The following is a 13,612-nucleotide window of genomic DNA, read 5'->3' on the forward strand; positions in this document are numbered from 1 at the left end:
AAGCCCCACCTCAGACTGAGGTATAATTTACCCACACAGTAACCCCAAAATAAGCGGAGTAAAAACTTGTTGCAGGCATTCTGACATCATTACATACAACGCAGGACTAACAGTCCCACTTTATGTGAGGATGCCAAGGGTCCGCCCACATCCTAAGAGCATGAGAAAAAAAAGCCAGATGGATGGACATTGGGGGGAGGAGCTGTGAGGTCAGTGTGATGTCATAGGACACATAGACTCTGAATGGAGGGACATTTGGATGGGGAGATTGGAGGGGCTCTCTATTTGAGGCTCCCATGCAAACCAAATCATTGTTCCTGGGTGCCTCCCACTTTTCCTAAAATGAAGAGTAAACTTTGACCTTTACCATACAGAAATCTGTCAGGATTCTGTGAAAGTAATCTCTCATGTCAGCAGGTGACGTGTGGAGGAACGGAGTGTAAATAGCAGACAATTTTCTCCAGAGCTCCTAATGGTGGGGATGGATTTTGCTGCATGCTGGTGCCAAGTTCCCATCCCCCCAGGGTCACTGCAGGTGTGGAGAAAAGCTGTGTAAGAGGATATGGAGGAGAGATGAGGAGGAGATCCAGGAATCAGGATAAAGGTCAGGACAAGCAACAGACGAGCGCATCCAAGAGATGAAGCCGGGGTCACTACACAGAAAATCAATCCAAGGAAACAACAGGCAGGACGAGGAATAGCAAGAAGGAGCACAGAGACAAATGAGAATATTGCTCAGCCAATGGGAGATTATCTCAGCATGACTTACATAATGAAGGAGATGTGGGGGAGGGGAGGTGACCATAGATACATCGAAATTCAGCTGGTTCAGCAGGGATCGGTCACATTTCCATCCATGTGTGGTCAGCTTTGGAAGCAAGATATATTAATCATCAACTGATCCCCTTGAAGGGGTTAATCTACTTATTACCTCCTCTGCCGCCAGATCCTGCAGTGTCTCCCTCTACGTTCTATGGAACGTCCTCTTTACCTAACATCACTTCCTGTCTGTATTCCATAGAGACTTCCTGTCTGGGTAGAAGTGAGATCACCACCTTGTGGAGCTCAGAGGAACTGCAGCCCTGAGAACCGTCTGGTAGTGTGAACACGGCCTTGTGCTGTGTGTGTATGTACTTTATATCCTTCCCCTTTCTCTCCTCCCTGAGTGTGTATGAAGAAACGGAGCTCCTGCTGGAACAGCGGTCGGAGGAGGAAGCCGAATCTAGGAGGGAGACTGACAGAAAGCGCAGCAGACTTGCAGGAGTGAGCGAGGAGGATCCAGTTCCTTTGCCATTGGAGGTGAGGAGAGTGTGAAGGATGTTTGTGACTCTGGTAGATGAAAAGCTGGGAGTCATATTGCTCTGGTGAGTGGGGAAGCACTACTAAGGGGGCGCCCTCACCATCACGTGTGTAAGAGGTGGAAGAAGGCGTGGCTACATTACAGCTGGCACAGTTTGGAGCACGAAGAACTTTCACACCTTATCAACTTTTCATTAATTTGTGGACTTTTATGGAGCAACAGAACTTTGTTGAAGTAGATGCAAAGTGGAAGCAGTGGACTTGCAGAGAACACTATATTGAGCAACAAATATTGTATGATTACATGAATTTGCACAAGTTATTACTCTATAGAAAATATTATAAGATAATGAAGTAGGTGTAAAGTGGAAGCAGTGGATCTGCAGGGAACAGCATCTTGAGCACAAAGCACTTTATGTTGTATATGAATTTTCACATGGATCAGTTTACTTCATTTATTGATAAACACCATAAGATGAATGAAGTAGGTGTAAATCTAGACCTGGGGGAACACAAGGGAGGTGGAGTGGGAATCCTCCTATCCTCACAGAGCACCTTCCAGGTTCTCCACTCTCCTCCCTCTCAGCATTTGAAGCTCACTGTATACGTCTATTTTCTCCAATCTCCTCTAGAATTGCTGTGATTTATCGGCCCGCTGGACCGGTATTACCTTTCCTTGATGACTTCTCTGCCTGGCTGCCCTACTTTCTCTCTTCTGAAATCCCCACAATCATTCTCAGCGACTTCAACATCCCTGTTACTACGAACACTTCTGCTACTTCCAAACTTCTCAGTCTAACCTCCTCATTTGGCCTGAAGCAATGGGTACACAATGGATAGAGGCTTCTACTCACTCTGGTGGCAACACCCTCAGTCTTGTATTCTCCCACCTATGCACTCCATGCATCCTCTCCAACAATTCTCTCCCTTCCTCTATACACCACTAGGGATGGGCGAGTGGTTTGGGCCGAGGAGAACTTCTCCAATCACCTGAATTTTCTGTGTGCTCTGTGTGTTTTTTTTTTTTTTTAGTATTTAAATCCTGCCAAGCGCACAGTCAATAGGTTGTTAGGACACGGCACAATCCTGATCTCGGTAAAGAGTCAATGACATGACTCTTTGCCCATGTGATCGGCTGTGTCCAATCACAGCCAGTCACATGTAAATGAGGAAGTGCCGTTATTCGTCTCTCCTCGCCTCACACTGTCAGTGTGTGAGGCGAGGAGAGCCGATCAGCGGCTCCTCCTCACAGGGGAGACAGATACATGTAATCAGGGCACTGATCATCAGTGCCCTGATTACACAAAATGTAAATAAAGTGCCAGTTACTGCCCAGCATCAGTGCCCACCATCAGTGCCCATAGTGCTGACAGTGCCTGCTCATCTAGGCTCATCTAGGCACTGATGGGCACTGACTGGCAGCACTATGGGCACTGATTGTGGGCACTGATGGTGCTGCCCATCAGTGTCCATCAGTGCCACCCGTCAGTGTCCATCAGTACCGCCCGTCAGTGCTGCCTCTCAGTGGCCATCAGTGCCACCTATCAGTGCTCATCAGTGCAACATATTAGTACCTCATCAGTGCCCATTAGTGCAGCCTATCAGTGCTGCCTCATCAGCGCACATCAGTGAAGAAGAAAATTTTATTTATTTTCAAAATTTACAGAAAATAAGAAAAACTTTTTTTTTCTGTCTTTTTTCTTTTTTTTTTGTAAGAAATAAAAAACCCAGAGGTGATTAAATACCACCAAAAGAAAGCTCCATTTGTGTGAAAAAAAATGATAGAAAGTACCCAGGTGAGGTGTACTCAGTATCTCTGCCTGGGACAGCGGGAAGCATCAGCTTATTCAGCTACTGCTCTCTCCGCTGCCGACACTCGCTCAAGGCACTCTAAAGTTCTGGGGTGGCAATTCCGCAAGCCCAGAATGTGATCAATGGTTTGCCGACCCTGGACATGCGCTTACCTGGTTTAATGTTCTAGGCTACATCAGAGGGCTCTGTGGGCCCCATCAATGAGCTCCGTGGGCCAAATCAGAGGGCTCCACGGGCCATATTAGAGGGCTCCGTGGGCCACGTCAGAGGGCTCCATGGGCCACATCAGAGGGCTCCGTGGGCCACATCAGAGGGCTCCGTGGGCCACATCAGAGGGCTCCATGGGCCACATCAGAGGGCTCCGTGGGCCACATCAGAGGGCTCTGTGGGCCACATCAGAGGGCTCCGTGGGCCACATCAGAGGGCTCCGTGGACTACGTCAGAGGGCTCCATGGGCAACATCAGAGGGCTCCGTGGGCCACATCAGAAGACTCCGTAGGCAGCATTAGAGAGCTCCACGGGCCACAGATTGAGCACCCCTGGAATTTACAAACTATTGGATATATATCTGAAAAGTGATCAATCCTGATGTACTAATGGCCAATTTCCTTTCTTGAGGCCCGAAAATGGCAAGGCAGTACAAATACCCCCCAAATTACCTTTTTTGGAAAGTAGACAGTCCAGTGCAAGGCTGGGATAAGAGGTGAAGAGAAGGGGAGGCTTCCCCGGGCACTGTGGCATCATGTGAGGTAGGGAGGCACTGCAAGGAGATTGATGGAGGGGATTTAAGGGGAGAGGGGGAGTTTGAGGGTGGTAGGAAGTAAGAGTTGCTCTAGGAAAATACATTTGGGGGGGGGGTATGCTAGGAGTGGTGATTGAGGTGGATTTGTGTTGGGGGGGATGAGGCAAAAGGCTTTGTGATGGGGTGATGTGGGGGGTTTGTGCTAGGAGATATGCATACTACAGGAGATGGTCAGAGACTGCAGACACGATGCAGGAGATGGTCAGAGACTGCAGACATAGTACAGAAGACAGTCAGAGACTGCAGACATAGTACAGAAGACAGTCAGAGACTGCAGACATGATACAGGAGATGGTCAGAGACTGCAGACATGATACAGGAGACGGCCAGAGACTGCAGACATGATACAGGAGATGGTCAGAGACTGCAGACATGATACAGGAGATGGTCAGAGACTGCAGACATGATACAGGAGATGGTCAGAGACTGCAGACATGATACAGGAGACGGTCAGAGACTGCAGACATGATACAGGAGACGGTCAGAGACTGCAGACATGATACAGGAGATGGTCAGAGACTGCAGACATACAGTAGTACAGGAGACGCAAAAGGAAGGAAAAATGGTCATGGGACTTTAGATGAGGTAGGTTGCTTGCTTAAATGACCAGATAAAGTGAAGTCTCAAAAATGTTTATTCATTACATGAGTGATAATATATATATAACAAATACGACATCACATAATCCAGATAGAATTACAGATATAGAATGTAGAGGACTGGCATCAAAAAAGGGTATCTTGCCATGTATTTACACAATTCATATTATAATAATATACAATAATAAACGTGTATATATATCTCATGAATAATACATGGTTAGTATCCAGATACATATGTCTTCACATCTATATCTCTACGCGTTTCGTGGAACTTTCATCCACTCATCAGGAGCTTGATAAAAAAAATATAGGCTAATTTTAGAATACAAAAATCTTAAAAAATAAAAAGAATACACCAAATTGCTCCCTTAGAAATATCGTATACATAAGATCCTACTACTTACATGTAACAAACCAAAGCAGGCCCTGTGACCATAAGGGAATGAGAGCACAGTGAGGGGAGGAGTCTAACCTGGGGCTGAGGCGGGTATAAGCCAATCGGTCCTAAAAAAAGGAGGGGAGGGGACCCAGCAGATGCAGACCCGGACACCTATAATTCCAACAAGTGTAAAAGCACATGGTGACCAATTATTCTAAGAAACAGGAGAGTATAAAAATAAATAGGGGGTATATGCATATATATATATATATATATATATATATATAAGGAAAAAATATAAAGACTGCAGACATGGTACAGGAGATGGTCAGAGACTGAAGACATGGTACAGGAGACGGTCAGAGACTGAAGACATGGTACAGGAGACGGTCAGAGACTGCAGACATGGTACAGGAGATGGTCAGAGACTGCAGACATAGTACAGGAGATGGTCAGAGACTGCAGACATAGTACAGGAGATGGTCAGAGACTGCAGACATGATACAGGAGACGGTCAGAGACTGCAGACATGATACAGGAGACGGTCAGAGACTGCAGACATGATACAGTAGACGGTCAGAGACTGCAGACATGATACAGTAGACGGTCAGAGACTGCAGACATGATACAGGAGATGGTCAGAGACTGCAGACATGATAGAGGAGACGGTCAGAGACTGCAGACATAGTACAGGAGACGGTCAGAGACTGCAGACATGATACAGGAGATGGCCAGAGACTGCAGACATGGTACAGGAGATGGTCAGAGACAGCAGACATAGTACAGGAGATGGTCAGACACTGCAGACATAGTACAGGAGATGGTCAGAGATTGCAGACATGGTACAGGAGACGGTCAGGGATTGTAGACATGATACAGGAGATGGTCAGAGACTGCAGTCATGGTACAGGAGACGGTCAGAGATTGCAGACATGGTACAGGAGACGGTCAGAGACTGCAGACATGGTACAGGAGACGACCAGCTCATTGGGGAGTCTTTTGGCCGCAACTTAGGCCCCAATGTGATAGGCACACTCAGTACACAGACTGGAGGTACAGCAGAGATGGGGGATGGGCCACTTCTATGCACTCACCCCTCACTTACATTAAACATGGCAGGCTGGTCTCTTACCCCTCCCCTCGCAGCTCATTTCCTGAAGCAGACTGTGTCTCATGCCAGGGATGTGATGATGATGATGATGTTAGCGCCGAATTGCACTACACCCGCCCATGGGGGAGGTGACAGAGATACAAATCCCGAGGAAGGGCGGAGAGCGTGGGGAGGTGGGGGGGGGGGGGCTTCACGTTGATGTTCTGCATCGCCCACTTCCTGAAGCAACACCATCCAATGAGAGGGGAACAGCGCCGGTGGCAGCCAGGCCAACGGTGCATGTTAATCCAGCAATGATACTTCTGTGGGGGGAGGAGCCAGGATGACGTCACGCACAACCACGATTATTCTGGGTTCCGCATCGTAACCGAATCGGAAAAGGCTGCATGGCGATGCGGCGATCATTTTCAACACCCCCAGTAACAACGTGAGTACATTGATCAGATTGTACATTCAGTCCATAGGGGCCTATGAAGAGAATCTTCAGCTCCATCTAGTGGCCATAATCCAGTATTTGTCCCAAAATACCTCAATTGAAAAAAAGCGAAATTACACATTATGGCCACTAGATGGAGCTGACGATTATAGGAAATCACACATTTTTTTTAAAAACAGACCTCTAAATGTTTGTGAAATCTTCCCGCTCAAAATGTACTCAGCCAATGAAAGGTAAGGACTCCATTTTTATTTTTCTCCTGCTATCAATGGCCAACACGGGACAACACTTCATCCATGTCTTTGGTGATCTCTGATCTCCTTATGAAGTGTTTCTTACATGATGACGATCAGCCATGGAGTATATCTGAGGTGTATATCAGGGTGTGCTTCTTCCCCACATGTCCAGCAATATTCATATAGAAGACATTTCCCGCACTCAAGGCACTAATACACCTTGAGGGTTGTGTGGGATCCCTGATGTACAGGAAGACAGGACTTCAGTGAGGAACATTTCCCTCACTCAGGACAGGAAAGTGGCTTCTCCCCCGTGTGAGATCTCTAATGTCTGTCACGATTGGCCTTCAGTGTAAAAAAATACCTGCAAACAGCACAGGGATACGGCTTCTCCCCTGTGTGAGATCTCTGATGTCTGCAAAGATTGGACTTCTGTGAAAAACATTTCCCACACTCAGGACAGGAAAATCGCCTCTCCTTATGACACTTCAGATGTGTGAAAAGATCTGACTCTTTCACAAAACATTTTCCACACTCAGAACAGAGATTAGGCTTTTCATGTGAGTCTTTTGATGTGCAGCAAGATGTGACCTCTGTGAAAAGCATTTCCCACACTTAGGACAGGAATACGGCTTCTCCCCTGTGTGAGATCTTTGATGTGTAACAAGAACTGATTTCTCTGCAAAACATTTTCCACACTCAGCACAGGAATATGGCTTCTCTCCCGTGTGCAATTTCCGATGTTTGGTAAGATTTGACTTCTGTACAAAACTTTTCCCGCACTCAGGACAGAAATACGGCTTCTCCCCTGTGTGCACTTTCTGATGTGTTGAAACATGGGACTTCTGTGAAAAACATTTTCCGCACTCAGGACAGGAATACGGCTTCTCGCCAGTGTGAGAACTCTGATGCTTGGAAAGACATGACTTCTCTGAAAAACATTTCCCGCACTCAGGACAGGAATACGGCTTCTCACCAGTATGCAATCTCTGATGCGTGGAAAGATTTGACTTCTCTGAAAAACATTTCCCGCACTCAGGACAAGAATACGGCTTCTCACCAGTGTGCGATTTCTGATGTCTGGAAAGACATGATTTCTCTAAAAAACATTTCCCACAATCCGGACAGGAATACGGCTTCTCACCAGTGTGAGATCTCCGATGTGTGGAAAGAGCGGACTTCCGTGAAAAACATTTCCCGCACTCAGGACAGGAATACGGCTTCTCACCAGTGTGCAATCTCTGATGCTTAAAAAGAGTGGACCTCTCTGAAAAACATTTCCCGCACTCAGGACAGGAATACGGCTTCTCACCAGTGTGAGATCTCTGATGTTTGTAAAGATCGGACTTCGCTGAAAAACATTTCCCGCACTCAGGACAGGAATACGGCTTCTCACCAGTGTGAGATCTCTGATGCGTGGAAAGATATGACTTCTGTGAAAAACATTTCCCGCACTCAGGACAGGAATACGGCTTCTCACCAGTGTGAGATCTCTGGTGTTTGTAAAGATCGGACTTCTGTGAAAAACATTTCCCGCACTCAGGACAGGAATACGGCTTCTCACCAGTGTGAGATCTCTGATGCGTGGAAAGATATGACTTCTGTGAAAAACATTTCCTGCACTCAGGACAGGAATACGACTTCTCACCCGTGTGCAATCTCTGATGGGTGGAAAGAGAAGACTTCTGTGAAAAATATTTTCCGCACTCAGGACAGGAATACGGCTTCCCACCAGTGTGCGATCTCTGATGTCTGGAAAGATTGGACTTCTGTGAAAAACATTTCCCACACTCAGGACAGGAATACGGATTTCCATCTGTGTGACACCTTTTATGCACACGAAGATTTGATTTAACACGGAAACATTTCCCGCACTCAGTACACAGAAATCTTGTTGGGAGGATAGCACAGTCCCTCACAGCCTGAGGTTCCTCAGGATAAGAGGAATACGATGGTCCGGCACCATCCCTCACAGTCTGAGGTTCCTCAGGATAAGAGGAATACGATGGTCCGGCACTGTCCCTCACAGTCTGAGGTTCCTCAGAATAAGAGGAATACGAAGGTCCATCTACACTGTGTGGTGTCGGATGGACATTTGAGGTAGCCGGGTTTTCTCCTGGATTATACTGTGTGATGTCCTCATCTTCTACTTTACAGTCTGGAGACAAAGTGAGACAATCCTCTGAGGTTTTCCTCATCTCCCGTCCATGTACTAAAATAGAAATAAAAAGATTATTACTAGACATCAGCAGATTGGTTCCCCTAAACCAGGACTCCGCCCATATCAGGCAGCTTTGTCTCTGAGGATCTTACAATTCCCCCCTCAAGGTATCTAGTAAATGGGTCCTCTGATCTCCTACCAGTTCATTTCTTTATTCATGTACCTTAGTCAGAGAGTGAGGAAACAACGAGAACTGTCTTTAATAGGAGTGACAGTGATGAGGGGATTATAGGAACGAGTGTCCCCTCCTCCTTTATCACTCATTGCCATCTTCCCAACACAAGAAGTCCTACACTTCCTTATTTAGTCCATGATTTAGTCATGAATAACAGCGGGGCTGAGCCCCACCAGAGGTCAGAGAGTGAGGATGGGGGGAGAACAACCAAGATGAAGACTGGACTGATCCTGAAGACCACCATCATTGGGTTACTGACTCCTCCCTCATTATCACTTTCTGTTTAAGGTTCTAAAGTTGGAGGATGTTATCACATTATTATCACCATGTAAAAGTCTGTCCTTCAATCAAATCATCAGATATAAAATGTCCAGCTGGTAGGAAATGGGTGGAACAAAAGAGAAGCCATATTTTGTGTATATATAGCAGTGGGTAGAGGGGAGAGAGCAGAAGTCAGGAGTATGTAATGTACAACATAGAGTATATAGTGCAGGGGTCAGGAGTATGTAATGTACAACATAGAGTATATAGTGCAGGGATCAGGACTCATAATATTGGTGTTCAGTAATCAGTGGTGGCTTACATGTATTTATTTAGTGTTAATGACCCACCTGTGCTGATCTCTGTAGGAGTGTCCTCCTCTATAAATGTTATTCGATCCTCCTCCATAGACTGCTGATCATCCCTCACATACGTCTCTTCTTCTTCTGCTTTAACCTCAAATTCTATATCGATTGGATCGCCACTCTAAATCAAGAAAATTATTATAATCAATAAATATCATCTTCTGTAAAATAATAGAATTTTGGTCTTACTATAAAATCCTTTTCTCTGATGTTCATTGACGGACACAGCTCCAGAATCTTCTAAACCATTGGGATGTCAGCATTGTTAAACATGAGGGGTGGGAAAAAACAACAGAAATAAATTCCCAAAAGGCTAAACCTAGCCAACCAGATATGGAGCTCAAACAGGAGTACCTGGAGCTCACCTGAAAACAATACACCCTCAAAGAGGACAAGGTCCTCTCAAACAGCGGCCTGCAAATCCCTGCAGCCAAAAGCAGCATCCGCAGATGCCAGTACATCCACTTTGTAAAATTTTGTAAAAGTGTGCACAGACGACCAGTGGCTGGCTTGCAAACCTGTATCACTGACGCCTCATAGCAGAAGGCCCAGAAGGCACTAAGCGCCCACGTAGAATGCGCCTTAACAGGGAACAGAGGAACCTGACTCTTGATGGACTGGGCCTGCACCACCGTCTGTCTTGTCCATCTGGAAATGGTCGCGCCAGACTCAACCAACCCCTTGCAAGGTCCATCCGTAAGGACAAATAGTAAGGCTGATCTCCAAAATGACTCGGTTGCCGCAAGGTACACCATGAGCGCCCGACCCACATCCAGAGAGTGCAAGGTAATCCCCCTAGGATGTTTAGACTTAGGAAACAGGGAAGGCAACACAATGTCTTCATTCAGATGGAAACCAGAAACAACCTTAGGAAGTGAAGACTGACAAGGGCGAAGCACCACTATCTCTGTGAGCCACCAGGTAAGGTGAACAACAAGACAACACCACCAGCTCCAACACCCTGCATGCAGAAGTAATAGCCACCAGGTAGGCTACCTTCTGTGACAATATAATCAGAGGAAGCTTGCTAATATTTTTGAAAGGCGGTTACTGGAGAACCGACAGCACCAAACTGAGATCCCATGGAGACAACGGAGACCGAACTGGGGGAGCCAAGTGGTTAACCCCCTGAACAAAGGTGCAAACCAAAGAATGCATAGCCAAAGAATGGTAAAAGAAGACCGCCAAGGCCAAAAACCTGGCCCTGGATGGTACCCAGGGCCAGGTGCTACTTAACACCTCGTTTGAGGAATGCCAAAATCCGAGCCACCAAAAGGGAACGGGGATGACCCTCAAGAGACTCATACCACACAATGTACATCTTCCAGGTACGATGGTAAATCTTCCTAGAGGTAGATTTTCTAGCCTTTAACAGCATGGGAATCACCAAATTAGACAACCCCCGATCCTTCAGCACCTGGTTTTCAAAAGCCAAGCCGTTAAAGCCAGCGACTGTAAAGCAGGATGGAAGATTGGCTCATGGGCCAATAGATCTTCTCTGAGAGGAAGTCTCCAAGAGGCATCGGTGACCGGCCTTACCAGATCAACGAACCAAGACAGACAAGCCAGTCTGGAGCCACTAGGATGACTTCTGCCTCGATTCTTCACAAAAGACTGGGCAGAAGTATTAGCGGGGGAAAGGCATATATCATATGATACTGGCCCCAACCAGAGACACAGCTGAACCTTAGAATGCCAGCTACCTACCGAGCTGCCAGGACACTTTTTGTGCCCCCTTGGTGATTGACATACGCCACAGCCCTGGCATTGTCCCATGGAATCCTTACCAGGCACCCCTAAAGGCGATTTGACCAATGAGCCAGACAAATCTTATCGTCTGAAAATTCAATATTTTCATCGGTAGTCTTGACTCCTCCAGAGTCCAGACCCCTTGAGCACATTAGTGCCCAAAACGCCTCCCCATCAAGACAGGCTGCCAACCATGGAGACCACCGTCCAGTACAGGGGAAGGAAGAATTTGCCCTGTTGAAGAGCTGGAGAGTGAAGCCACCATATCAGGGACCCTCTCATATGCCGGCTCAACAGGATCTGCTTCTCCAGAGACTGCAGATTCTTTTCCCACTTGCCAAGAAACTCTCTATGCAGAGTTCTCAAGTGGAACTGTGCAAACAGAACCGTCTCGAAGGTAGACACCATCAGGCACACCCGCATGCAAGTCCTGAAAGATGACCGTCTGCTGGACAACAGGAGCCAAATCTCATCCAGCAGATTTTGGAGTTTTTTTCCCTGGAACAAACAGCCTGGCTAAAGCCGAGTCCAGAGTCAGACCCAGATAGTTCAACTTGGTGGACGGAACCAGAGGAGGTTTTTGGAAGCTCAATTTCTAACTGAACTCCTGCAGAGTCCGTACAGTAATTTCTGGGTTGTCCTTTTAAGCAGTCAGAGACTCTGCTCGCTGAAGAACAGTGTCCAGGTTCCCAGTACCGCAATCCCCGGCTGCCGCTACAATGCCAACACCGGGGCCAACACTTTTGTGAATACCCGAGGATCTGAGGCGAGACCAAGATCCTTTGTCTTGAGATCCTGAGAGACGAAAAGGCTGCATATGAGCCGAGAAAAAAAAAAAAAAGCCCATGTCTGCGACGAGACTCCTTGCTTCTGGCAGCCTGTGATAGAAGAGTTCTCTTCCCCCCTGTAAGACCCTTAATGATATCATCCATATCATGCGCCGAAGGACCACTCCTGTCACGGACAGCCTAGAAACTAAGGGAGCCGCATCCAGAGAGGCATCACAGGCAAACTGCAACCCCTGGACTAACTGGTCCGCCAGCTCCTCAAGGAAGCTGTTCCCCCTCCAGATCCTGGCGCAAAACTTGCCCACCCTGTTAAGGTCTGGGACACCAATGCTATTCAGCACCGAACCGGCCACAGTAAACATGTGGTGGACTAAAGTCTCGGCTCTCCTGTCAAAGGGGTCTATGACTGCAGTAGAAGAGGAATCATCCTCACTAACAGAGCACTCAAGGTACATGGACGCAGACCCAGTAGGGTCGCTACATACTAAGCTCACCCTGAAACATAACAGTCAGGGGAGACTGCCAACTGTGATCCCTCAAGGGGACACCGGCCAAGGGTCCACAAATGGACCACCTATGAGACCCTGCAAAAGATAAGGGGGGTTGCCTTAAGAGCCCACCATAGAGGACATAATAGAACATAGCCCCCATTAAAGGTGGGCCTGCCCACTGTGACGTGGACACGCAAGCAGGGTACTCTGGCTCACACAATAATGGCGGCATGACTGTCACTAAAAATGAAGCGCCACCTGGTTTAAGACAGGTGCCAAGCTAACCATATGGCCCAGCAGGACGCAAGACAGCGCCAAACTCAGCCGCATGGCCTAGTAGGCCAGGACACCAGCCCCAGGGCAGAAGAGGGGAAGGCGGATGTCCACACGGGAGGCAGTGGCTTCAGCCGTCCTCATCAGAATGGGGGTGCTGCGGGGCAAGAGGCATGCTGGGACTAAGGCTGTGACCAGGTCTATGCACCCTCGTGAGATGGTTAACTCGCAGGCCAGACCCTGTCCAGTGGGGCTATGTCACGGCCGATCTAGCGCGGAGCTGAGGCCTGCGCACGCTCAATGGCCGGACTGGGGAGACCTTAAGGATCTAGAACATCCAGTCCCTCACCCAGTCCAGCAGTTGATTGTAATTCTCACAGGAACAGAAAAAATGGTAGGACCAGAAATCCCAGCAAGGAACTAGGTCCTTACTCCTGACTAGGCAGAAGAAACTGAATGCCTATAGCAGAGTGTGGGAGTATACCCCCTGGAACTGCCCCATAGGTTTGGTAAAGCTTTTTCCTGCCTCATGTCCTTCTCCTGTATGGGGCAGCATAACCCAATGGCTAAGAAGATGCTGGAGCTGTGTCCTTCAATGAGCGAAAGAGAAAT

The 13,612-nt window shown here is 47.5% G+C and overlaps 2 protein-coding genes across 2 annotated transcripts in view; both read right to left on the reverse strand.

Moving 5' to 3' along the window:
* Nucleotides 1-13,612, reverse strand: part of LOC309549119 (uncharacterized protein) — a 2,919,967-nt gene that overhangs the window by 54,774 nt on the left and 2,851,581 nt on the right. The window contains exon 29 of the mRNA XM_082249156.1: nucleotides 7,063-7,154. Coding sequence (XP_082105282.1) covers nucleotides 7,063-7,154 — 92 coding nt within the window. The remainder of the gene's footprint in view (nucleotides 1-7,062; nucleotides 7,155-13,612) is intronic.
* The window catches only part of LOC309548636 (gastrula zinc finger protein XlCGF66.1-like), a 292,938-nt gene that overhangs the window by 54,774 nt on the left and 224,552 nt on the right, over nucleotides 1-13,612 (reverse strand). The window lies entirely within an intron of this gene.

Source organism: Pelophylax lessonae, assembly GCF_965119305.1.
Source record: "Pelophylax lessonae genome assembly, chromosome: 3".
NCBI classification, from domain to species: Eukaryota; Metazoa; Chordata; class Amphibia; order Anura; family Ranidae; genus Pelophylax; species Pelophylax lessonae.